The sequence below is a fragment of the Zootoca vivipara genome, chromosome 12 (assembly GCF_963506605.1).
Source record: "Zootoca vivipara chromosome 12, rZooViv1.1, whole genome shotgun sequence".
Lineage (NCBI taxonomy): Eukaryota > Metazoa > Chordata > Lepidosauria > Squamata > Lacertidae > Zootoca > Zootoca vivipara.
Window position 1 is genome coordinate 1,819,732 of NC_083287.1, and position 26,701 is coordinate 1,846,432.

Consider the following 26,701-nt stretch of genomic DNA (forward strand, 5'->3'; position numbering starts at 1 on the left):
CATACCTTAACCCAGGCATGCCACATTGGGGGGGGGGAGCTGGTGTGGGCATGCGACATCACATGGTGGGAGGAGGCCTGGTGGGGCCCAACGCAGCTGCAGGAGGGCCTGACAGGACCCACCCAGCTACAGAATATTGAGAGGGCCCAGACCCCGCAATGAAAATGCCCCTCCCCCCAGCTCCATGGCCCCACATAGATGGTGACCTGCTCTAATCAGTGCTTTTTTTCTGCCGGAGTATGCAGGAACCCAGTTCCATCACCTCTCAGGTGGGCACCATTGCAGGCCAGCACTCTCCCACCTGCGTGGGCTTTAAGCTTTCCAGGCAGGCCTCTACCATTGCACACATCCGCGTTCGCACAAGAGCCCTTCCAAGCTGTCATAGCCATTCGCCAGAATCAGAGAGAACGAGGGAGGTGGGGGCGCATTTACCTGACCTGCACCAGAACCGGGGTTGACCCCCAAACCAGCTAGGGAGACAGCTTGATGTAGCTTTTAGCACCTCCTGGGGCGGTGAATGTGGCCGTTGTCAAACCAGCATCTGCCCTGAGTCGTCCAGCTGTAACAACTTCATGGTGGGTTCTGGCACCTTTTTTATAATAAGTGCACTGCCTCTAATTATTTTGTTTTATTGCTATAGCTAACTATTTCAAGTAACCATACTGGCAACACAAAACATGTTTTCTCATTTGCCTTCTCTTTTGTTAAAAAGTAAAGGATATGGCTGGCACTGTGCTGTTTGGGCTTGCCGATTGGAAGGTCGGCGGTTCGAATCCCCGCGGCGGGGTGAGCTCCCGTTGCTCGGTCCCAGCTCCTGCCAACCTAGCAGTTCGAAAGCATGTCAAAGTGTAAGTAGATAAATAGGTACCGCTACAGCGGGAAGGTAAATAGTGTTTCCGTGTACTGCTCCGTGTACTGCTCTGGCCACATGACCCAGAAAAACTGTCTGCGGAAGAGGACAAAAACTGGCTCCTTCGGCCTGTAAAGTGAGATGAGCGCCACAACCCCAGAGTCGTTTGCAACTGGAGAGCCAGTGTGGTGTAGTGGTTAAGAGTGGGAGACTCGTAATCTGGGGGAACCGGGTTCGCGTCTCCGCTCCTCCACATGCAGCTGCTGGATGACCTTGGGCTAGTCACACTTCTTTGAAGTCTCTCAGCCCCACTCACCTCACAGAGTGTTTGTTGTGGGGGAGGAAAGGAAAGGAGTATGTTAGCCGCTTTGAGACTCCTTCGGGTAGTGATAAAGCGGGATATCAAATCCAAACTCTTCTTCTTCTTCTTCTTCTTCTTCTTCTTCTTCTTCTTCTTCTTCTTCTTCTTCTTCTTCTTCTTCTTCTTCTTCTTAATTCTCAGGGGTCCCTTTACATTTACCTTTAAAGGACCCCTGACAGTTGTGTCCAGTCATGAATGACTTTATAGGCTGAGGGAGCCGAAGTTCATCTGCAGACAGTTTTACCTTGTCCGCCGTTCATAGCTGCCAAGTTATCCCTTTTTTAAAGGGATTTTCCCTTATGCTGAATAGGCTTCCTCGTGAGAAAAGGGAAAACTTGGCAGCTATGCCGCCGTTTACCTTCCCTAGGCTCTGTGGTTTAGACCACAGTGCTACCCGCGCCCCTCTCTTTTAATAATATTAATAATGTATTATTTATAGCCCACCCATCTGGCTGGGTTTCCCCAGCCACTCTGGACGGCTTCCAACAGAAGAATAAAATACAATAATTTATTAAACATTAAAAGCCTCCCTAAACAGGGCTGCTTTCTGATGTCTTCTAAAAATCTGGTAGCTGTTTTTCTCTTTGACATCTGATGGGAGGGTGTTCCACAGGGCAGGCGCTACTCCCGAGAAGGCCCTCTGCCTGGTTCCCTGCAACTTGGCTTCTCGCAATGAGGGAACCGCCAGAAGGCCCTCGGTACTGGACCTCAGTGTCTGGGCAGAACGATGGGGTTGGAGACGCTCCTTCAGGTATACTGGACCGAGGCCATTTAGGGCTTTAAAGGTCAGCACCAACACTTTGAATTGTGCTTGGAAACGTACTGGGAGCCAATGTAGATCTTTCAAGACCGGTGTTATGTGGTCTCGGCGGCCGCTCCCGGTCACCAGTCTAGCTGCTGCATTCTGGATTAGTTGTAGTTTCTGGGTCACCGTCAAAGGTAGCCCCATGTAGAGCGCATTGCAGTAGTCCAAGCGGGAGATAGCTAGAGCATGTACTTCTGTCTTGTCAGGATTCAACCTCAATCTGTTAGCCGCCATCCATCCTCCAACCGCCTCCAGGCACTCACACAGGACCTTCACTGGTTCTGATTTGAAAGAGAGGTAGAGCTGGGTATCATCCGCATACTGATGAACACCCAGCCCAAACCCCCTGATGATCTCTCCCAGCGGTTGCATGTAGATGTTAAAAAGCATGGGGGAGAGGACAGAACCCCGAGGCACCCCACAAGTGAGAGCCCAGGGGTCTGAACACTCATCCCCCCCACCACTTTCTGAACACGGCCCAGGAGGAAGGAGTGGAACCACTGTATGACAGTGCCCCCAGCTCCCAACCCCTCTAGACGGTCCAGAAGGATGTTATGGTCGATGGTGTCAAAGGCCGCTGAGAGATCCAGCAGAACTAGGTAACAGCTCTCACTCTTGTCCCTAGCCCGCCGGAGATCATCAACCAGTGCGACCAAGGCAGTTTCAGTCCCATGATGAGGCCTGAATCCCAACTGGAAGGGATCCAAATGGTCTGCTTCTTCCAGGCGTGCCTGGAGTTGTTCAGCAACCACTCGCTCAGTCACCTTGCCCAAGAATGGAAGATTTGAGACTGGGCGATAGTTGGCCATATTGGCTGCATCTAAAGATGGTTTTTTAATAACCGCCTCTTTTGATAGTTGTACACAATTTCTTCACTTTATCCTCTTCTAGAATGCCTAGATGAGTGGTTTTCCTCTCATGCCAAGTCTACTCCAGGGGATGTGGGAATACTGGTAGTGTCTAGATAGCTTGGTAGACAGGACCAGGGAGGAGTCAGTGGCTGCCATGCATGATGCATCCAGTGACATGGAGAAATGCAGTTGTGTTGTCATTGAAACAAAACTGAGCTTGCCAGGTAGGGGGTTGAAAGGCAGAGCTTTCCAGGTAGCCTTCTTTGAAATGCTGACCGTTCCATTTAAAGGGCAAAGCTAAAGCTAGAGTAATTGTTTGTTTGTTTTTCAACTGTGTGTGTGTGTGTTAGCTGTTTTTATATATGCAGTTGTTCTATATATGTTTTTACTGTATTTCACATTGCTCCAGGATGCCTCATGGGAAGTGATTAATAAGTTAATTACATACTACTACTTCTAATAATGTTAATTTACTACTGGGGATCTACTATTGGCCCCTTGACCAAAATGCTGAAGATGAGATGGAGATAGATAATGAAATTATGGAAATTAAAGAGGCTCCCAAAGTAGGAAATATTGCAGTAATGAGAAACTTCAAGTACACTCATGTAGACAGGGCAAACACACTTCCAGTCACAGCAAAGAGGCAAAATTTCTAGATACCATAAATTATAGTGTCCTAGAACAGGGACTGATGGAACTGACCAGATGGGAGGTGATATTGGTCTTAAACATAAGAGGTACATGTGGATTTCAAAATAGAAGACCTCTAAAAAATGAGGGGATGGTTAAAAACAACAACCTGAAACGGCAAATCAAGTGAGTCAACTCTTGATTGCTTGGGAATTATTTGAACCCATAATAACAAAAGCTAAGCTAGAAGGTAAACCACAGATCAGAAAGGCCAAGAGGATGCCAGCATGGTTAACTAGCAGAGGCAAAGAAGTGGTTAGAAGCGAGAAGGCTTTCTTCAGAAAACGAAAGTCTTGCCCAAATGTGGAGACTAAAAGAGGACACAAGCTTTGGCAAAACAAATGCAAGCAATTGGATGCGAAAAAGAACTCGCGAAGCACATTGCCATAAGACTTAAGACCAACAATTTTAAATTCTTTAAATAAGTTAGAAGCAGGAAACTGGCAAGGTCCCTTCTATGACAAGGGAGTCAAAAGTGTGTGAAAGGAGGATAAGGAGATGGCAGAGAAGCGGGATGAATTCTTAGTATCTGTCATCACAGCAGAAGAGGTGGGACAGATCCCTGTGCCTGAACTCTCTTAGGAAAGGACCCTGAGGAACGGAGGCGACAAGTTACAGGACACAACGTCAGCAACCTTTTCCAGCCATGGGCCTGTCCACTGTCCCTCAGACCATGTGGTGGGCCAGACTATATATTTTTTTTGGGGGGGATGAACGAATTCCTATGCCCCACAAATAACCCAGAGGCGCATTTTTAATAAAAAGCACCCATTCTACTCATGTAAAAACACGCTGATTCCCGGACCGTCTGCGGGCCAGATTGAGAAGGTGATTGGGCCTCATCCAGCCCCCGAGCCTTAGGTTGCCTACCCCTGTTCTAGACCTTAGTGACAAATAGAAAACAAATCAATCCAGATGTCATCCAACCAAGAGCTGAAGAATTTTAATAGTTCATTCTAATGACTTGCAAAAAGCTAGAATTTAACTGTTTTATAATCGTCATGGCTTCTCAATTCATCCCAATAATGTAAGTCCGTCCTTGATATATTCAAGACCCCAATTCAAAGGGCAATTGTGAATAATGATTCAGACCTCGCTGCTACCTGAATATATTCAAGCTGCACAAAAGGTACTTGTTAGTTTTCTTGTTAGATCTTCATCCAGACTACTGTACATCCTTTCCAACATCATGTATGTAACCCAGGGCTACACTTTTACCAACATAGGTAACCTTTTAGTGGTGACTAATTCCGTCATTTAATTCCGTCATCACCTTTAGTGGTGACTAATTCCACATGGAGCCATGCTAATGAACCTTCTCTGAAATTATGCATTCCCCTCTTGCTTCAAACAAACTCCTAGAGCCCATTTTATTTCTGAGCGCTAACTGCAACAGCTTTTTCTTTTTCTTTGTGGGGGTGGGTGGGGAATTCATCCAAGAATCTGTGAAGCACCCCCCTCCAATGTACATTCAAGCTGATGTATCCCATTCCCTGACTGGCTGCAGCAGCTATAGGTTTAGCCAGTCAATACAGCTGCCTGGAGAGTCCCTGCCCTTCGTCTTCCTCAGCAGTAGCTGGCTTCTTTAGGCAACAGGGAAAAGGAACAAAGGAAGTTGCACTATAGCCAGGGCAGTCTTGAGCAGGTTGCGCGCCCTGGTGCTGAGGGGCGGAGATCGCTCCGGCGCCCCCGCCCTCGCAGGGCGCAGCATGGCTTTGCCGCGCAGCGCCCTGCCTACCGGCCCGGCACCCTGCTGCCCTGCGCCACCGGGACTCTATCTAGAGCCGGCCCTGACTATAGCTGGTTTGAGCATCCATAGTTGCTGCAACCAGAGAGTGACTTCGATATACACAGGATCTTGTTCACAGATTCCTTTACAAACTACCACAAGAAGACATTTAGGTTTTTTAACCCTTAAATATATTCTTTGACATCACCACTGTCAAAATCTGAGAAATGGTATTGTGTCAAACTGGTCCTTATTTACAGTGTACTGGAAGGTTGATGATACAGTTCCTTGAAAGAAAACATATTTATGTTTAGTTGAATCTTAAGGGGAAATCTTCCATCGGAGTTGTGGAGAATGTTCTTTTAAGAGCATCATTATCTACACAGGGGCAGATGGGTAATTGTTCTGAAGCAGAAGGCCCAGCTCCAGCTGAGTTGGATCCAACTCCTTAGGAAATGGAGGTGCACCCAGGATTTCTTCTGGCCCCAGTGACATCTGGGGTAACTAACCCCATGTTGTGATGTCATCTTTCCGTACTCATAAGGAATGGCGTTTAGAAAGCCCCCAACTTGATTTGAAATGAGGGAAGCGGGGGGGGGGGTGTCACAGGTTTTTTGGCAGCAACAGGGCTTCCCACCTAGGAAAGGGCACTCAGTCCAGACAGGCTGAAGGTCCTCATTATTTTGTAATTGGCAAGAAGAAAGGACCATTTCAGGCTCCAAGCTATGTAAAGGTTTCAAAAGATGCTATTTATAATAGTGGCTTTTAAAAAGAGTGATTTGAAGAGGAGGCTACAAATTGAGCTATAAACATGATGTTGATGCATCCGCTGGGGGTGGAAGGAGGCCTCTGTGATTGGCGTTAACTGAAATGTTCCAGCAAGACAAAGATGATGCCATTATGAGAAAAAGGAGAACTAAATAACTATCTTTAAAACATTTTTATCCTTCATTCATGACAAATAATTATTGGCAATTGGATGTGCCAAGATTCGTAAACACATTAAACGCAACAGCACACAAGAAAGGTAATTAACAGATTGGGGCTGGTGAGCCCCCCCCCTTCATTATGTAGATCACTCTGCTATAAAGTAGAGGGAGAAACAGATACTTCACTTTTGGACTGCTTCTAAACACTAGCATATGTCTCATAGAATTATTTTCATTTCAATTAGGCTGCTGTTTTAGTATCTTTTCCAGGAGGCAAGATGACCTTGTTAGAAAATGAAATGCTGCCTCGTTCATTTGTCGAAGACTTTATGGTCTGTTTCTGAGGGTTTATGATTTAAGAACTGTTTTGTGTTAGCAGTGTTAATATCCTTGGAAATCAGAAAATTGCCACAGGATTTTCTCACTGGGGTTTTGAAATCTTGCATGCTTACTTAATGTTGGAGAGTGGTGAATGAAAGCAGATGGGTTTTGCCTTGACATGATGGAAGATTTCTTCTTAAATATCCCAAAAACAGGATGTTAAATGAGCCACTAAACAGGTGACAGATTGAATTAGCATTTCAAAGGCAGCTGCATCCAACAGGATATTTGTGATTTTATATGCCATTCCTACTATATCGGTAATAGCATTTGGTCACTTAATACACATGACATAGCCCTTAAAACAGCGTAAAATGTCAGGCTAATTTAAATCCATATTGCAGAAATCTAACAGTGCAATTCTAGATTTGTCTACTTAGAAGCAACCCTTATTGATGTCAACTGGGCATGTACAGGATTGTACTGTTAAAGTTGTTAAGAATATTTCTAAGTAAAGTTAGAATTTTGGAAGGTGTTTGTCTAGGCAAGTTAGACTGCAAGAGTCTAGAGTGGGAAATGAATGGTTGTGAAGGGCAATGCTGTGAGAAAGCAGCTGAAGAGCATGATGTGTCAGAAAGATGAGCTGTGCAAACAAAGCCACAATTGGTGCTTGTATTTGTCCATAGTTTTGAAGTTTTAAAACATCTGTTAAGGTCTTTAAAAACTTATTTATTTGCTATTCAGCCTTTGGTGAAAAGAAAAGAAAAGAAAAGAAAAGAAAAGAAAGAAGTAACTTTATGGAAACATCAAATTGTTGGGGTAAATGAGCAATTTCCATTTAAATTTATGGTGCTGGAGGAGACTCTTGAGAGTCCCATGGACTGCAAGAAGATCAAACCTATCCATTCTGAAGGAAATAAGCCCTGAGTGCTCCCTGGAAGGACAGATCATGAAGCTGAGGCTCCAATACTTTGGCCACCTCATGAGAAGAGAAGAATCCTTGGAAAAGACCCTGATGTTGGGAAAGATTGAGGGCACTAGGAGAAGGGGACGTCAGAGGACAAGATGGTTGGACAGTGTTCTCGAAGCTACGAACATGAGTTTGACGAAACTGCGGGAGGCAGTGCAAGACAGGAGTGCCTGGCGTGCTCTGGTACCTGGGGTCACAAAGAGTCGGACACGACTAAACAACAACAACAACAAGTCCATGTGTGACCTGGTGGTTTTTTATTCATTATTTATCTCTCCCCCTGCTCTTTCCACCCCCACCCCACCCCCCGCAAGAAAACTCTTTGAGATGTTATAAATCATCTAGCTTGTCCAAAAAGCCTGAGTGACAGTAGAGCAGACTTCAAATGCAATGCATTCAAGAAACCTCACAAATATGCAATAAATATAGAATAAGTTATGGTTTCTGGCTGAATGGATATGGAAGGATAATCCCTAGTTAAACACTGTATTTCATTTCAGACCTTCAGATATTATTTCATGGTTTATGAAGGTTGCAGCACCTTAATATCAAATTATAGCTTTGAAGTTGTATTGAGAGTAAAAAAGGAGGGGAGAAACTCCTATGCATAAATGACAAAGGGAGAGAGAGAGAGAGAGAGAGAGAGAGAGAGAGAGAGAGAGAGAGAGAGCTCAGACAAATCTAATCACGCTGTGTGACTGTAAAACTATATGCAACACATATTACAATTGAGCGCGCGCGCGCACACACACACACACACACACACGCACACACATTTCTGATATATACCAAATGTATAATCACACTTTTACTGCAATTCTAAACATGCTTATTAGGAAGCAAGTTCTATGAGCCCTGTAGGACTTTCTTCAAAGTAAAGATTCAACCCAGATCCCAGAAATGGACCCATAACACACTGGATGAAGTGGAAAGGAAGGCAACTGTTGTCCCATCCTCTTCCTAGCATGGCCACCCACCCTCCCTCTACACACAATGACAGACAGGTCTCAATTTGTGTAGCCGAGCAGATGATGGGAGGGGTGGCAAATGAGATGAACCAAGAGGGAGGAACTGCAGAAGAACCACACCTTCTGTCTCTCGGACTTTCGCTTGTGGTTTAAAGACCATGTTGATTGTCCTGAATGCTTGGTCACATTATATTCCCCCCCCCTTACAATAAGTCATATAAACCACAGATAACACAACAAGCTGCAGTTAATAAAAAACAAAGGCACGTGAGCTCATTTCTATCAAGATTAGCTCTGGTTTATCATGTCTGAATTCAGGGTCTGTTATCACTATATAGTACATTAAGTCTGATCTAGAAACTAAAGAACTAGTTTTATCTCAGCTCAGACATTGCTGTAATAAACTGCATTGTCATAATGCAAGCGTTTGCTGCTGGGTCAAACAAAAGATAAATGAATCAAACTCTTCATTTACTTTACTGAAATTAAGTGGAAGGAGCCTGGGATTTTTAATAAGCATTTTTCATGATAAGCATGATTAAGCATGCTGTTGCTGAATGCCAAATTGGCTAGGATTAAGACCTCCCTCATCCATGGAACTAGAGTGTGTATTCTGGCAGAGCTGGTCTTGGAGGCAGTGCTCAAGACTCCCAGACCCCTGGTTCTGGAGGACTTCAAAATCCATGCCAAGGTGACTGGCTCTGGGGTGTCTCAGAACTTCATGGGCGCCATGATGACCATGGGGCTGTCCCAACATGTCACCAGCCCAATGTACATGGCAGGCCACACTCTGCCTTGGTGATCTGTAAGTGGGGGACGTTGGCATCACTCCCTTCTCATGGTCAGATCACTTCCTGTTGAGATTTAGGCTTTCAGCACCTTTTCTCCTCTTCAGAGGTGGGGGACCTATAAGGATGGTTTGCCCTTGGAGGCTGATGGATCCAATCGGTTCCCAAATGGTTCTGCAGGATTTTCTGGCTGATAGGACTGGTGCTGCTCTTGATGCCCTGGCTGACCTCTGGAACATTTGAATGGCTCAGGCCATTGACATGATTGTCCCTGAGTGCCCTCTCCCACTTTGTGGAGCCCATTTGGCTCCCTAGTATACTCCCTAGTTTAAAGACTGTCTCAAGGCAAATCTTAAAAAAATGTAGTATAAACACTGACAACTGAGAAACACTGGCCTGTGAGCGCTCCAGTTGGAGAACAGCCTTTACCAGAGGTGTCATGGGCTTTGAAGACACTCAAACTCAGAATGCAAGGGAGAAACGTGCTAAGAGGAAGGCACACTTTGCAAATCCACACTGTGATCAACTCCTGCCCAGAAATCTATGTCCCCACTGTGGAAGGACGTGTGGATCCAGAATTGGTCTCCTCAGTAACTTACGGACTCATTGTTGAAACTGTGTTTATGGAAGACAATCTTACTTGGCTACAAGTGATCGCAGAAGAAGAAGAAGAAGAAGAAGAAGAAGAAGAAGAAGAAGAAGAAGAAGAAGAAGAAGAAGAAGAAGAAGAAGAAGAAGAAGAAGAAGAAGAAGAAGATACTACCTAGTATTCCAGAGCTTAGGGCAAGGAAACAAGCTGGGCTGTCTTGTGGGGTTGTTTCAGGGGAGGCGAGGTGGTTTTCTGTCGCGGCGTTGGTGGAGATGGGCTGTGGGGGTTTGGTGTTTCTTTGGCAGTGTACGGGCTGCGTTGGGGTCAGCAGAGGAGGCTGTGAGGTGTGGCCTGCCTTGTGGGGTTGTTTGGGGGAATGGGAGTTTCAGTTTGAGGTGGTGGCGGTTGGGGGGGTGGGTTGTATCATGGGGTGGGTGCGTTGGTGGGTAGGGCTGTCTTCTGCCATTGCTGTTTGTAGAGTAATGGCAGTTGGGGGGGGTATGATTTGGTATTGTATTAATGAGGCCTCTCTTGGATAGTTACTAATGAAAAAATTATTTTAAAAATATATTTTAAAAAAGAAAATCCAAATAAGACTGAGGCACTGTTAGTGGGTGGTTCCCTAGACCGGATGGCTGGGAGGTTCCCTGCTCTGATAGGGTTACACACCCTCTGAAGGAGTGGGTACACAGCTTGGGGGTCCTCCTGGACCCTTTGCTGTCACTCGAGGCTAAGGTGGCCTCAGGGCCTGGAGTGTCTTCCATCAGCTTCGGCTGGTGGCCCAGTTCCGACCTTATCTGGACAGTGAGAGCCTAACTTCTGTTGTCTATGCTCTGGTAACCTCTAGGTTTGGTTACTACAATATGTTATGCGTACGGCTGTCTCTGAAGATGGTTCTGAAACTTCAGCTGATGCAGAATTCAGTGGCCAGTTTGTTCACCAGGGCAAAATGGTTTGAGCATCTTACACTGATCCTGGTCCGACTGCACTGGCTACCAATTAGTTTCTGGGCCCGGTTCAAAGTGTTGGTTTTGACCCACAGGCAGCTCCCCATTTGCACAGGGGTTGTGCTTTGACAGGGCATGCAAAGGCCCACTCTGCCCCATTCCTGCCCCATCCCTTTCCATGCTGTCACATGCGCCTTGAATGCGTGCAGGATGGGAGTTGCCTGTAGGAAGCCTTAAGCAGCTCAGGACCACAATACCTCAAGGACCACCTCTCCCCATATAAACCAACCCACACTATTGTGTTCATAGTCTGGGGCCCTTCCAAGAGAGGTCTGGAGGGAGGGCAACAAGGGAACAGGCTTTTTCTGCAGTGGCTCCCTGTTTATGGAATGCTCTCCCCAGGGAGGCTTGTTTGGCACCTTCGTTACATATCTATAGGTGCCAGGCAAAAAACATTCCTCTTTAACCAGGCCTTTGGCTGATTAATATTTTGTGGCCTTTAAAATACTTTTGTGGGAGGTGGGATTATTGTTTTGTTCTGTTTTTCTTTTGACTATTTCTTTTGTGTTTCTTTCCTGTATTTTTATCTAGTGAACTGCTCCAAGATCTTTGGATAAAGGTTGGTATATAAATTTAATAAATAATAACAATAATAAACAATAATTCACTTATTTGCAGGAAGAAAACAGCACTCCAAATACAATGACTAGCATAGCAGCAATGTAACAGTGACAAGGTGTTATTTTTACAGTAACAATTCCAAAATAAATGGGAGCGGCAACATTTGTTTAAGCATTTGCTTGCCCCATTCACATAAAGCAGAGTGAGCGAATCTGGCAGAAGAGTGGAGACAATTACGCCTGTTGGCATATGACCACATGCAAAAGGGTCTCCATGGAGCACTTGCTCTCATCGCAGGTTAAGGGCCAAAAAGATAAAAAACCATGCAAAGGTTTGACAATATCCTTCTGAGAAGCAAAATTGAGGAACGATGAAGTTCCAGCAATGCAAGCCTACAAGGTCCTACAGTGACTGGTTGGGACAAGGTAGAAGTGAACTCTGCTCGCCATAGTGTGGTCTATGCCCACTGAACTGAACTGAAAGTGGCCAAAAAGCAATAGCACCTATCTGGAAAGCCTTGCTCCTTTTTCCTTTGGAAACTGTGGGAGTAGATGAACTGCAGGCCCATTCCACAATCATTCACAACTGCTGCAGCTACCACCACCACCAATTGGTTTTACAAAACATTTTTCTCATGAGCGTTAAGACGAGAAATGCAAGCAAGGAAGAATGAAAGGGAAGAGGTAAAGGTGTCTTACACCAGGCATGAGAGAAATCCAAACCAAGGAAAGAATGGGAAGAGAAAGTCAAAGGGGGGCAGAGAGAGAGAGAGAGAGAGAGAGAGAGAGAGAGAGAGAGAGAGAGAGAGAGAGAGAAGCTTTCTAAAGGAAGAAAAAGAGGAAGACAGATAAACGTCCAGAGGAACAGACGTTCATCTTTGGGTGCGACAGCAACCAAAGGACAAAAGTGAGAAATGGCACTAGAAACAGGTTTAGCAAGTCACTAACAGTTGTTCTTTGGGCTGTTCACCTCGGCAGTTTGCTGAATAACTGGCTCACAACACCAAGAGCTCCTTGCCAGGCTTGCTGCCTTGCTGTCCATTGAATATAATGTCAGCTAAGCAGTGCAATATTGAAATAGAATAGAACCAAGTGTCTGTGACTAAAAAGGGATTCCTGAAATTAACAGGATGGGAAGAATAGTTCTTACCAAATGATACATTTCAAACTAAATATGAAAGAGCATAATTTTATGTTCATTTCAAAGGTTTGTGCTGTGTAATGATGCATTGAATTGTTTCATAACAAAAATAACTTTTAAAGTTTAATGTTCAATATGCCATACAGCCATCTTTGCAACGAAATGTTCAAGAAGGTAGAACTATGTGCGCTAGGCAGCAAATGAAGTAGGGCTTCATTTCCAAAGCCTGTAAAAACACTACTGTGGATTCAGCAGAGCATTGAGGGTCACTTTACATCTGAATGCAAACTGCTCTAGTGTCATATATGCTGAGTGAAAAAGACTCAAAGGGGAAATAAGTGAGAGAGACAAAATGAAAATACAGTGGTACCTCCACTTATGAATAACTCTACTTATGAATGTTTCTACTTACGAATGGAGCTCCATCCGCCATCTTGGATGCAGTTTAGATAGGATTTTTTCTACTTACGAATTTTTAGATAGGGTTGCTTTGACTTACAAATTTTTTTCTCCCAATGCATTCCTATGGGATTCGACTTACTTTTTTTTTTTACTTACAAATGTGTGTTCGGAACGCATTACATTCGTAAGTAGAGGTACCACTGTACTAGGGACAAAATCTGTCCCATGTTCACAAGTGAAGGCAAAAACCGGGCAGCCAGATCGATGACTGCTGCCCTGCCACGCATATAACCTGGAATGAGAACCAGTGCTCATGTAAGTCTGTAAGTCTTCCATGTAAGTCTTCATTAACCATGTAAGTCTTCATTACATTTTTCAATATAGACCCTGGTTCTCGTTATATAAATGGCTTGATGAGGTGAGGGATGTATGATTGAAATTAGAACCAGTACTTTCCTACATGCATAATCTAGTGCAGTTGTGTAAATGAGCCCAGAAAAGTTCCTAGTCTGTCACCTCCTCTGCAGCCCGCAAGGAAACTCGAGAGATTGGCCTCTTAGCAGGCCAGTAAAAAAAGTTTGCCTTTTTCCAAGTGGGTTGGTAGGGGATGACTGGGTATTTGCCATCCCATGTCCCTGCTAGTTGGGAAAGGATTTCTCTCTCTCCTACAACTAACATGGAAACCAAGAGGATGAAGGATGGAGTGACTGACCCCTCTTCTCCCACTGCACTCCCTCCCTCACATTGAAGTCCAGGTTGCCTATGGCTACTAGATCAAAGCTGGTCTAGGCATTTGAGGCCTGTAAACTAATCCTCCACCTCCAGCCTTCATGCCAATGGAGAAAACCTTGAAAGTATGGGTACCTTGTGTGCAGCAAGAGTCCTCACACACATGATACACGTGACAGACCCAACCCCCCTTGTAAAAATCACTCCCACTCCCAACGAAACCATTCTGAATGTCTCCTAGGTAAAGAGAAACAATCACTTATTTGCATATTGATTACACAGTCATGGAAATGAAAGGAGCTCTCATGCTCAAGATAAAACATTTCCTTCAATATTATCTCAAAGGAAAAATGCACACTAGTTTCAATGATTTTAAGCACATACAAAGAGGACTTGCTTACATGGGCAGCTACTTTATCTCAAACAGGTTGAAATAATTAGGAACACTTAAATGCCTGGTTGTACTAGTATTTCTTGATTAGAGAAATACACTTGATTAAATCACTGCAAGCCATCCATTTAAGCAAATAAACTGAAGCTCAGTCCAGATGTGCTGTTCAAAATGCAGTTGAAAATGAGGTATAAACTGCAGATGGCAGGCAATGAGGTAGCTTTAAGATACGATGGTCAGCCTCCTCTGGATGGTGGGGGGCTCACAGGTTCACAGCCTGGGGGTACTTTCTGACCACTTTTCTTACTTCGTAGGCAGATACCAATTATGGCAATGACTGCCTTCTCTCCTGCTATGCTGGATGTATGGCTTAACACAGTGATTGAAAATGTGTGAGCAATGTAAGTGCCGGGACTCAGTTTGTACTTGGGATCAAAGCAGAAAATTCCCAGATAGTTTAGAGGGCTCAATACATTAACAAAAAATGAGAAGAACGCACTGCAAGACGGCTGCCATTTTTCCTTTTGCTGGTGACAGATGCATCTCCACCTCCATCGTTCTGCCTGGACACTGAGGTCCAGTGCTGAGGGCCTTCTGGCGGTTCCCTCACTGCGAGAAGAGAGGACTCAAACAATTACTGCCCAGTCAGCCTGACATCAACAAACGGTCTGTGAGCACCTAGAAAGGAACGCTGTGATCACTAAAAGTCAGCATGGGTTTCTGAAAAAATAGGTCATGTCAAACTAATCTGATCTCATTTTTTGACAGAATTACAAGCCTGGTAGATGAAGGGAATGCTGTGGATATAGCCTATCTTGATTTAAGCAAGGCCTTTGACAAGGTGCCCCATGATATTCTTGAAAAGAAGCTGGTAAAATGCGGGCCAGACATTCAGTGGATTTGTAACTGGCTGGCTGACCAAACCCAAAGGGTGCTCATCAATGGCTCCTCTTCATCCTGGAGAGTAGTGACTAGTGGGGTGCCACAGGGTTCTGTCTTGGGCCCAGTCTTATTCAACATCTTTATCAATGACTTGGATGATGGGCTTGAGGGCATCCTGAGCAAGTTTGCAGATGACACCAAATTGGGAGGGGTGGCTAATACCCAAGAGGACAGGATCACACTTCAAAATGACCTTAACAGGATTAGACAACTGGGCCAAAGCAAATAAGATGAATTTTAACAGGGAGAAATGTAAAGTACTACACTTGGGCAAAAAAAATTGAAAGGCACAAATACAGGATGGGTGACACCTGGCTTGAGAGCAGTACATGTGAAAAGGACCTAGGAGTCTTGGTAGACCACAAACTTGACATGAATCAACAGTGTGATTCAGCAGCTTAAAAAGCCAATGCAATTCTGGGCTGCATCAATAGCAGGATAGCATCTAGAGATCAAGGGAAGTAATAGTACAACTGTATTCTGCTCTGGTCAGACCTCACCTGGAGTACTGTGTCCAGTTCTGGGCACCACAGTTCAAGAAGGATACTGACAAGCTGGAACGTGTCCAGAGGAGGGCAACCAAAATGGTCAAAGACCTGGAAACAATGCCTTATGAGGAACGACTTAGGGAGCTGGGTATGTTTAGCCTGGAGAAGAGAAGGTTAAGCGGTGATATGATAGCCATGTTCAAATATATAAAAGAATGTCATATAGCAGAGGGTGAAAGGTGGTTTTCTGCTGCTCCAGAGAAGTGGACACGGAGCAATGGATTCAAGCTACAAGAAAGAAGATTCCACCTAAACATTAGGAAGAACTTCCTGACAGTAAGAGCTGTTCAACAGTGGAATTTGCTGCCAAGAAGTGTGGTGGAGTCTCCTTCTTTGGAGGTCTTTAAGCGGAGGCTTGACAGCCATCTGTCAGGAATGCTTTGATGGTGTTTCCTGCTTGGCAGGGGGTTGGACTGGATGGCCCTTGTGGTCTCTTCCAACTCTAGGATTCTATGACCTTCCAAGCATTGACTTTTTTGGTATCTCTCCTAAGTTCTGTTAGCCAGGATTGCATCTTTCAACCTCATAAACCAAGCACTTTCTAAGCTTGCTACACCTTAGTATCCTTTTGATTCTTCTCCTATAATCCAAAAGCCATTTGAAAGAAAGCTTCTCTTGCTTAGCCTCTCTGTTAATCCATATAATTAATTACCTATTTTATCCTACCCTAGATGAATCAAGCACTTTTCTGCAGTTCAGCAACCATTAATAATATAAAGATTTAATGTTTACCGCTATTGATCTAAATAGCAACAGGTTGATTACAAGAAAGAAAAATGCTAAAAAAAAAAAGAAATATATCCTATTATATTTTCTGAGCTATAATCACACATTTATTTAATCACTGAGATCAAAGCAGTAAATGCAAAGCTAATAATGGTTCCAATTCTGTCATGTACCAGAAATGCGTTCCTTTGAGAGCAATATTCAGTCTATAAAAAGAACCTGTTACATAAAAAAGTGGAGTCAGGAAGAGTGTTTAAAGGTATACACATGGATGACTGTAATAAATGTACTCTGTCACCCAGGCCCATAAATATATAGAAAGACTAAAAGACTAAATATATAGAAAGACTGGATGCTTGTTCCGAGCATCCAGTACTCTCAGGTAGAATGCCTTTGAGCAAAGATGTTCCATGGTTAATAATAGCTGCTAAATGTTTAGATGCAGAACGGTGCTTAACAGCTATCAAAGCTAATGATCATAATCACATTCTCTGGAACTGAATTCCTCCATTTAATTATGTGCCACGTCTGACTGGAACCTTCGGCCTGTCCTGACCAATTCATGTAATTGTGTGACCTTGAGATTTAGTATTGTGAGAGATTTAGGTTGCAATCCTACATCCATTTCCCTGGAAGTGAATTACTGTAAATGGAACTTACTTCTGAGTGAATGCGCAAGATTGTGCTGCAAATTGTTAACATATTGTTACTGTGCACTTAACAACATACTTACTCTTTTTTCGAATCGGCATCACAGTTGCAGTGGTATTTGGAATCAGTGCAGTTGCGTTCAATGCCACACGCACACTTCTGAATGCCTGGTCCAGAGCCTCCCCAATAGTAGTGTTTTTCATTGGCACGCCCAAACCACCAGGTATATGGACTGCCCTCTGTAAGGATAAAGAAGGAAGAATTGGTCATGCTAAATAGAGCATAGCTCCATGATGCTACAGCTTCTATGCCAACCACATTGTATCTCAGAGCCCCTGGGCACATCTGGAAAAGAAATACATTGCTCAAACAAGATTAGAAATCTTGCTGCACCCCAAACTCCACATGCATGCTCATTTATCTTTAGAAATGATTTGATCCTTTATTTATCAGTGGTGGCAGCGGGGGGGGGGGAGTTAAAATTCTTAAGCAATGGATGTTTTAGGAGGCTGCCCTGGACTCAGATCGGAACAGACAAACAACAACCCAACATTCTTGTTACAGGTAGGTAGCCGTGTTGGTCTGAGTCGAAACAAAATAAAAAAATTCCTTCAGTAGCACCTTAAAGACCAACTAAGTTTTTATTTTGGTATGAGCTTTCGTGTGCATGCACACTTGCACACGAAAGCTCATACCAAAATAAAAACTTAGTTGGTCTTTAAGGTGCTACTGAAGGAATTTTCCAACATTCTTGGACAGCACTAAACACAGATGGACCTGATTCCATCACATTGAAGTCCAATCCCTCCTCTTGAGTGCATGAGGTTGCGATCTGATGTCAGAAGGGAATTGCAGATGCACCTAGCCACAGACACAGATCCACAAGACACGCAGGCGGTGGCCCAAGGATGTTGCATTACTATCCTCTGAGTCAGAGGACTTCCACAGATGGACAGCCAAAGTCTTCCCAGCTCCATCAGAATAAAAGACTGCCAGAGTGGACTGGGTCCCTTTAACACCAGGGCTGGATCTAGACACATCAAAAAAGCATTTCAGGAAAACACATTCTAAACTTTATTATGAGAAATCACATTGGCGAAAGACAGGACTCCGCGACTCCATCTGGTGTCACAGCGTTACAATGCATCTAAAACGGTTTTTCTTTCCTAATGTAGCCGAGTCCCTGGTGCACCAATTATGTGTTCTCTTCATATGTATTAGGATCGTTATAGTGCTTATGAAGTCAGCCTGTCCACGTGGCCTGTGAAAGACTAATATTTAAGCAGGTGGTTTTAACTGATGTGTACATATACTAGGGGAGTGTGCAGCAGCCACAAGACTTGACTTGTAGCTGTAACTGTAGCTGTAGAAATACTTCCAGAGTGCCTCACAATATTGTTTCCTATTAAAACCCTGAATAATTTTATGCCATCTATGAATGTGGTAGCTGTACTTTGATAAATGACCATAGAATCATAGAATCATAGAGTTGGAAGAGACCACAAGGGCCATCAAGTCCAACCCCCTGCTGAATCATCTGCTCTATATTCTTCAGGTCGGGCATTGTTTTCTCTTTTGGAGAAGACTGAAGCAAAGAAGGTATTGAGGAGTTCTGCCCTTTCTCTGTCCCCTGTTCGCATTTCACCATCTTCTCCCCTAAGTGACCCCACTGTTTCCAGGCGCTGGTGATCTTTATTAGGAACACAAAGTGATATGGTGAGGGGGAAGGAGATTAAAATTCCTTCTATCTCCACACCTGTAATCTGCTGTGAAAGAAAGGGAGTCATTCGGAACACAATTGCTGAATAAGCTGTTTTAATGTTGTGTTTTAATGTTGGAACCCACCTTAGGGTGGAGGGTGAGCAATACTAATAGAAAAACCCATGTGGTGGGCATTACGACACCTTGTGGCGGTGAGTTCCATAAAATAATAGGCTGGCCCTATGGATGTCAAAGTAGGTGAGTTTGGTGGGCTTACTTCTGGTGACTGTGCACAGGAATGCAAACTGAATGAAGCACTCTGGGAAGAAATAGTACTCTGTTCTAGCACCCAATCTGGCCTTTCACCTTTTGTTTAGAACAGAGAAGGCACTGGCACTCGACTCATGCCTCTGGGAGTCCCTGGCCACTAAGACCAGGCTGGAGAGCACACCTTATCCCTGGGTACCAAAATAATTTAGGAAGGGGCTGGGAGGGATCAGCTGAAGAGATGGTTGCAAGAAAAGCTTCACAGCATTTGGTGCTTCCAACAGAAACACAGTTGGGCCTGGAAGGGAGTGGCTCCCTCCGGCTGAACACTGCAGATGACCCAGACACAGGCAGGCTGAACCGGAAGAGGGTAAGACCCAGTTCTCAGGGAATTAAGGGGAGAGTTGCTGGGATTAGGAAAGAAGCAGGAGTCCTGGCTGTGTTGTTTGTGCACAGGATCCAGCCTAAGAAAAGAGAGGCGGAAGGAATCTGGTCAGAAGGCGGCAGGAGGAGCTGATAGGAGGGGGGACCTTCAAGGGGACCTTAGAGGGGAGAGGCCCCCGCTATGAAGCGTCACATTCCCAAGGACTTACTGTATTGGCCTAAAGACTGACACGAAGGGGAGAACAGAAGGGAAGGCGGGGCAAGGATAAGAGAGCACAAAAACAGGCAGAGTTTCTTATTTCGCGTTTCTGGCATTTGGGGATGAAAATTGACCCTGGGTTCTGAGGAGGGATTTGAATGAAGAGAGAAGTAGCGCCATTTAAGTGTGTTTTTAATGCTGCATCATTATTTCTGCCCCAATTGCTGAAAGAAGTAGAACTGGAATGATGATCATACTTTTGTCATCTAATTTGAGTACAGCCTGCCATATACCATATTGTACAGGTTTTATTTCTAGCTGTTCTGTGAATGCACCAAGGCTCAACCTCCTCTGACTGCAGAGTCTAATTCTCCTCATTGTCAATGCCTCCCTTGCAAACCCAGCTAATTACAGCGCCAGAAGGGAAGAAAATTGCTTACATTTATCAAAAGAGGGATTATAAGTAGAAATGATTAATGAAAGTAAATGATTAAGTATATGAAAGTAAAATTAGCAGTTGGATATAATGATGATGGGCTGTATGAGAATCTGTAACTACAAACATTCTGAATGACAAGCTCTCTTAACAATGGAACCAAAGGATTTAAATACAGGAGATAATGCTGTGCTTTTTAAAGCTGCCTGCTTTGGTGGAACAAAGTTTGCTTCCCTCAAGAATCATGATCTCTGTCATTCCTTGACCTGTTTTAAGCCACCTTCCTTCCTAAGTAGCCCTTGAATAGAAAGCATTTTGTTTCATCTGCTACTGCAAAAACAACTCTGCACCCAAATTAGGGTATATTTTGATTCTGAAGTATTACAGGGCACGATTTAGCCTAGGACCCCCCCCCCCCCAACAATGTGGTCCTAGGGAATTTTCTGAATACAGCCCCGTTGCTGAAACTAAGCAGGTCTGGGTCTAATCAGTGCCTGGAAAGGAGAGCACTGGGGAATCCCATTCCCACCTCGAGTTCCATGAGAGATGAGAAATTGGAAATGAAATGTACTAAATAAAATAAAACTTGTCAGCCAAAGGAAGCAAAAATAGGTTTACCAAGTTTGTTTTGTGTTGCAAAGATGCCTGGTGAACTGCATTCAAATTTCTGGTGTTACCAACTGCATAGACATGATCTATCTGAACTCATAGCCAAGGCACACAGAAGGACAGATTGTGAAGGTCTCTGTGTATTTAAGTGACCCTGGAGAGTTGGGTATATGGTGCTGTGGACACTGAAATCCACATTTCCCCAATATCTCACTTATATTCCACAATAAGATCTGCATGTATCTGGGCTCCATCCCTTCAAAACAACAGCAGCAACAAAATTCTACAAATTTGGAAGAGTTGCCAACAAATGCACATATGTGGTGTTTGCACTGAAATCTTCAGGATGGTATATATTTATGACATTCCTGTCCTTCACTAACTATAGATTTAAAGCAATTTTTTGTATGATTTTTGTATTAAGGGCATTGTTTTTGCTATGCCAAAAACAACACACAAAGAAAATGGACAAAGGCTGTTAGTATTCCCATAAATCACCAGTGTCATAAAAACAAAATCTTGCTTGTTTGATAAAATATGTCTCCTTGAGAACCATTTCATTTAATATGAAAACATTCCCATCAGAGTTAATGTAGTATGAACTAAACCCAGAACAGTCAATAACATATTTATTTCTGACATAATAGAAGAATGTATGGCTTTCAGGGGAGCATTTTGCATTCTAGTGAGCATTTAATAAAACCTATTATTTCAAAATACTATTGCTTGAGAAGAAAGAAGATTAATTTTATCACTTTATGGAGATGTTTTGGAAAGATTTTCAATGTGCCTGACTGGGATTCCATTGACGAAATGAAAAGCTCATTTAGACACTTGAAATGGCAGTATTTTCAAAAGACTGCAGTGACCTTTAGGACTTCTGAGGACTTAACTCGTGTTGAGTTCTAAATGGCTTCAGTCCTGTTCAGAGTTAGTTTGTCTAAATTCACTGAAGTCAAATGGATTTTAAGTAGTCTAACTCTTTTTTTTTAAATGATATTTATTCATTTTACACATTAAAAAAATAACACAAAATACAAATTCAGCATACAAAAAAAGAAAAAGAAAAAGATCCCCCTACCCCCCCGCAAAAAGAAAAAAAGAAAAAATATAACAACAATAAAAAAAAATCAATCTAAAAATCTTATATCATTCTCATAACATTGAGACTTCCCCGGTTCCCCCCTCTTTGATTCCCTAATTTACTTCCTCGTAGAGCAGTTTTCACCTTATACCAGATAATTTTTAATTAATTAACATTTCCTCATTCATTATCACCATTTAATTATATCTATAAACTCAATTTTTAAATACTCATATTCTAATATATCTCCCCAACTTAGAATTTTTACCAACAATGAAACTGCATTTTAATACTTCATTCTCCCCCCCCCTTCCCCTGGACCCAGATTCCCTAGATACCTCAGCAAATTCCATATTTCATACCAGTGTCGGACATTTCCAATCAGACCAGCCTAAATTTACATGATTAAACATTTTATCCCACTCCCACCCTTTCCAAAAACTTCCAGCAATATTTTTTAAAGCCACTCTGCTGTCTCCACACTTTCCTTGCTGTTTCCCAACACCCCCCTTCTTCCTTCCCCTCAACCCAGAGCCTTCCCTGCACACACCCCCTGGTTCTCCGTTGGAGAGTTCTTTTTTTAAGTCCAAAACTTGTCCCACACCTCCCACTTGTGGGGCTTTTTGACAGTCTTCTTCCCTCTCTTCTTTGCAATTTTGAAGTTCTTCTAGATTATCATTAATGTCTATCATTTTTATTTCTTCCTCCGTGTTGTCTGCGCAGGTCAGTTCTCTTCCAGAATCCTTGTCCATATCTCCCTTCGTGTCCTCAAGTCTGTTGTTAATTTGTCGCACTTGTTCATTGTTCTTGACCAGCTGTCCCTTGATGTATAAAAGTTCCAAATAAATCTTTTGGTACTGTAAGTCCTGTACTGATGTTGAGACTGCCATCGTCCTTGCTCTCAAATCCCGTGGGAAAGCAGCAGATAATAAAACCGGATGTGACAGGTGTCAAATTCCCAGATGGAGTCCATTTTAAGTCCAGTCCTGGCTATTTCGTAAATCCAAATATCAATAACATAGTCTCTTCTTAATAATAACAGAATATCGGTCCATTCACTGATCTCTCCAGGGACCTAGTTCCAGTCTCCTGGAGGGTTTTAAGAGTCTGATTCTTGGTAAATTAATTACTTCCTCTCTCTTCCCCTGCTGGGGATCAGGTTACTGCTTCACATAACAATCAAAGTGGGAGACCGACTTCCATTTTTATAGTCGCCCACCGTGTCCAAATTTTTTTTTTTTAAAAAATATTGCCAATCAAGCTTTTTTACTCACGCTGAGTTTTGTTTTTTCCTGATCGTTGCTTTTTACGGAAGGAATCCACCGCTCTCTGTGTGAAGACTCGGGACGTCGCTTCTGGAGGTAATGCTGGTGCCCAAAATGGCTCCCGCGACTGCGACTCCGCTGACTCTCCGGGACTCTGCTGGGCTCCCCGGGCAGCGGAGGAGTCGCATCAGGAGCTCTGCAGGGCAAATTTGGCCCCCGGGAAGCTCAACCCGGGGTTCTATGGGGATCCGCGTGCCCCCGCGGTATTCCCCCCCTCCGCGAATGCCAGAAGCCCCGCAGCTCGGGGCTTCTGCGTCCTCACAACAGCGCGATAGACCGGAAGTCCTATCCAGTTAAACATTAGGAAGAACTTCCTGACAGTAAGAGCTGTTCGACGGTGGAATTTGCTGCCAAGAAGTGTGGTGGAGTCTCCTTTGGAGGTCTTTAAGCAGAGGTTTGACAGCCATATGTCAAGAATGCTTTGATGGTGTTTCCTGCTTGGCAGGGGGTTGGACTGGACGACCCTTGTGGTCTCTTCCAACTCTATGATTCTATGATTCTCTGTTTCTTGACCCTGGCATAGTTCTCTTTTTACCAATAAACAGTAACAGTAAGTAATGTGGAGACCAGGCTTCTGAACCTCGCTGAGTGGCGTGTGTGGGGCAGCCCATTGCTTGGGCTCGGCTGGCTCATCTGCAGCACAACTGACAGTCTGACATTAGCAAGATGGGCCTGAAAGTGATGTTGGGGTGGTCAGTCCTGGGGGTATGTCAGCTCAAGAACACATCCCTGAGCCAGGATTAAAGCAAGGAAGGGAGCAGGGAAGAGTGGGGGTCCGTCTTTGTTATCTTTTTGCCTTTCACTAGCTATGGCTTGTGTGCCAACTATGGCCATTCTCACCATGCTCTGGTAGGGATACCTGGGCCAGAGTTCCCCCTGCATTTGAAACCTCAAGACTTGATCATTGCAGTGTGTTATATGTTCCCCTCCCCAATCATGATCACATGGAAAATCTCCCCCTGGAGCAGCTATTAGCCTTAGAAAAAAAACCTCCCATTTTTACTGGGACTGGCAAGGATTAAAACCTCCCCTTTGTAATTAAAGGGGTTGTTTCATTTCCTCTTCAGAGTTTTTAATTGGAGTTCTTTCTCCACTCTTTGGCCTGCTGCTAGTTTCTTTACTGTTTTTTATTTATTGATAATGACATTACAGTCATACCTCAGGTTACGAATGCTGCGGGTTGTGCGTTTTCGGGTTGCGGACCACGCCGAACCCGAAAGTACCGGAATGGGTTACTTCCGGGTTTCAGCGCTCATGCATGCGCAGAAACGCAAAATGATGTCATGCGCAGAAGTGCTGAATCGTGTCACATGTGTGCGCAGACGCAGTGCTTCAGGCTGTGAACGCTGCGGGTTGCGAACGTGCCTCCTGCACGGATCACATTTGCAACCCGAGGTATGACTGTACAGTACTACTGTTATATTGTAATTTTATTTTGGTTTTGTAAATTGCCCCAATTTCTTTTGAGGAAGGGTAGGGTGTATAAAATGTGGATTTTGTTCCGTTTGGGTTGTTTTTTTTAAAAAAACAATACAATATTTTCTCACTTACAGAGGATCCTATAGCATGTAAGAATGTACATACAGCAGTTACCACTTTCTGAAAAACTACATGAGAAGTCAAGCAACATAATAGGTAGCTTGGATTAATCATTCTGGTCACCTACTGTTTTCTTCCTGTTATCACTCTGAAACCTTTCCCCTCTGATATTACAGATAACCTATAGTTTATTTCAGCTGTCAAAGTGACCAAGTCTTGCTGGCAGTTAATTTGGTAATGATGTGATTTATGGAGCCTGGCTAAATGTTGTGACTAAGAGATGTTCTTTAAAAAAGCAAAGCCAGGGCAATCCTAAGTACGAATTTTTAAAGCAGCAGTAGCAACTAGAGCAGGGGTCAGACCTTGGGGGGGGGGGCGGTCTATTTTTTTGGGGGGGGGGAATGAATGAATTCCTATGCCCCACAAATAACCCAGAGATGCATTTTAAACAAAAGCACACATTCAGCTCATGTAAAAGCATGCTGATCGGCCACGGGCTGGATTTAGAAGGTGATTGGTATGGATTCAGCCCCTGGGCCTTAGTTTGCCTGCCCATGAGCTAGAGTTTTCATCCAAACACTGCAGCCTTTTTAGTGTCATGAGTCTACCACTCTTAACCACTACACCACACTGGCTCCCTAAAAGTGTTTGGGAATTATGCAAACTGGGAAACAAACCAGAGACAGGCATGGTTCGCATAGGTTATCTGGATCCAGGGGGCAATCTGGAAGCAAACAGATATTGATTGCAGCTCAGACAAAGTGTTATGTATTAGTGTATATAGTTTTCCCTCAGGTCTTGACTTTAGGAGGGAACTTTGAATTATGTTTGATACATTGTTTGAGCCAGCCTCTATAAAAGCAGGCCAGCTCGGCAATGCAGTTCAGTTCTGTTCTGGCTTCCGAATAAAAAGCTTCTTGAAGAATCGCTGTGTCGTCTACCCACTATTTAATACAGAGAGTGCCCGGCAGAGTTGGGAACTTTAAAGCACCCTTCTCCAATCTGCTACCTTTTTCAGATGTTTGGACTCCAACTTCCATCCGCCTCGGCCAGCATGGCCAATGGTCAGGGATAATCAGAGCTGAAGTAAAAAACACCTGGAGATCTGCTCTGCGCTGTAAAGGTTCAGGTGAGAGCCTCTTCACCACTTGTGCCACCTGATCCCTGCAGAACTGGCAAGAAGCTGCTCAGTCCCAAAACAGCAGGGGACCCAGGGCACAGGATCCACACCATACCTTTAAAGCACATGACTCACCCCAAAGAACCCTGGGAACTGAAGTCCCCACCCCAGCTGTACTTTGGATGCATGGTGCGGATCTGCTCCCAGTTCCAGACCTATGCTTAGATTTGCCTGTGGGTAGATTGTAGTTAGCTGTTGTAATTTGAATTAATGATGCATTGCACTTATGTCCATGCACCAGAGCACAATTTGCCTCTGAAGCTTATTTTTGATGTGCCGAGGTGCACAGAGAAGTGTGAAGCTGATATCAATTTACATTTGCTAGTTTTCACTTTCAAAGAGTGTGTTTAAGGTAAAAAATGATCATATCTGCAATGTATGGCTTCAAAAAAGAAAATTCAGACAGATCTATAGGAAATAAAACAGGAGATGCAAAATATCATCCTGGCTATCAGACACTTGATTAAAATGTCCTTTTCATGGAAGTAAACACCATTTCTCTGAGCTCGCAGAACAAGCTTGTTCCATGGATGGATTGCTTCAATTTCATCACAGGGACCTTGTCTACCTCTGCTCAGTATTCCACAGCTATTCTCAGACAAGTAGTGCCTTGAAAGAGCCCCATATTCTTCCAGGATTAGCAAGCTGTAAGAAAGCAGCAGGAATGGCATCTGTCACCTCAGGGAAAGAAAGGATTCTTGACAGCTTCATTAGACTGTTGGGAAGATTCACTTTTGGACCCTGAATCTGAAAATCTTCCGCCGTGTGGATGATTCCTTCCTCAGCGAGACACATATTCCCTTTGCAACACCACTAACTGAGGCTGGCTTGTTGTATTTTTCTTGGCTATCATAGCCCCAGTAGTGAGATTAGATGCCCTTGCATACTGTGGTCTAGTCAGTGACTGCGACATTGGAGAAGGACAATCAAGCTCAAGGATGCCATCGTCTCTTTGTGCCACAGCTAGGAGTAAATAGGTGAAAGTGCTTTGCTTTAGGAACTCTGGAAGTGGCCTTCTGTGGATTC

The 26,701-nt window shown here is 44.0% G+C and overlaps 1 protein-coding gene across 1 annotated transcript in view; it reads right to left on the minus strand.

Annotated features, from left to right (window-relative positions):
- CNTNAP2 (contactin associated protein 2) overlaps positions 1 to 26,701 on the minus strand; it is an 869,542-nt gene that overhangs the window by 111,841 nt on the left and 731,000 nt on the right. Inside the window, exon 14 of the mRNA XM_035101355.2 lies at positions 17,034 to 17,190. Coding sequence (XP_034957246.2) covers positions 17,034 to 17,190 — 157 coding nt within the window. The remainder of the gene's footprint in view (positions 1 to 17,033; positions 17,191 to 26,701) is intronic.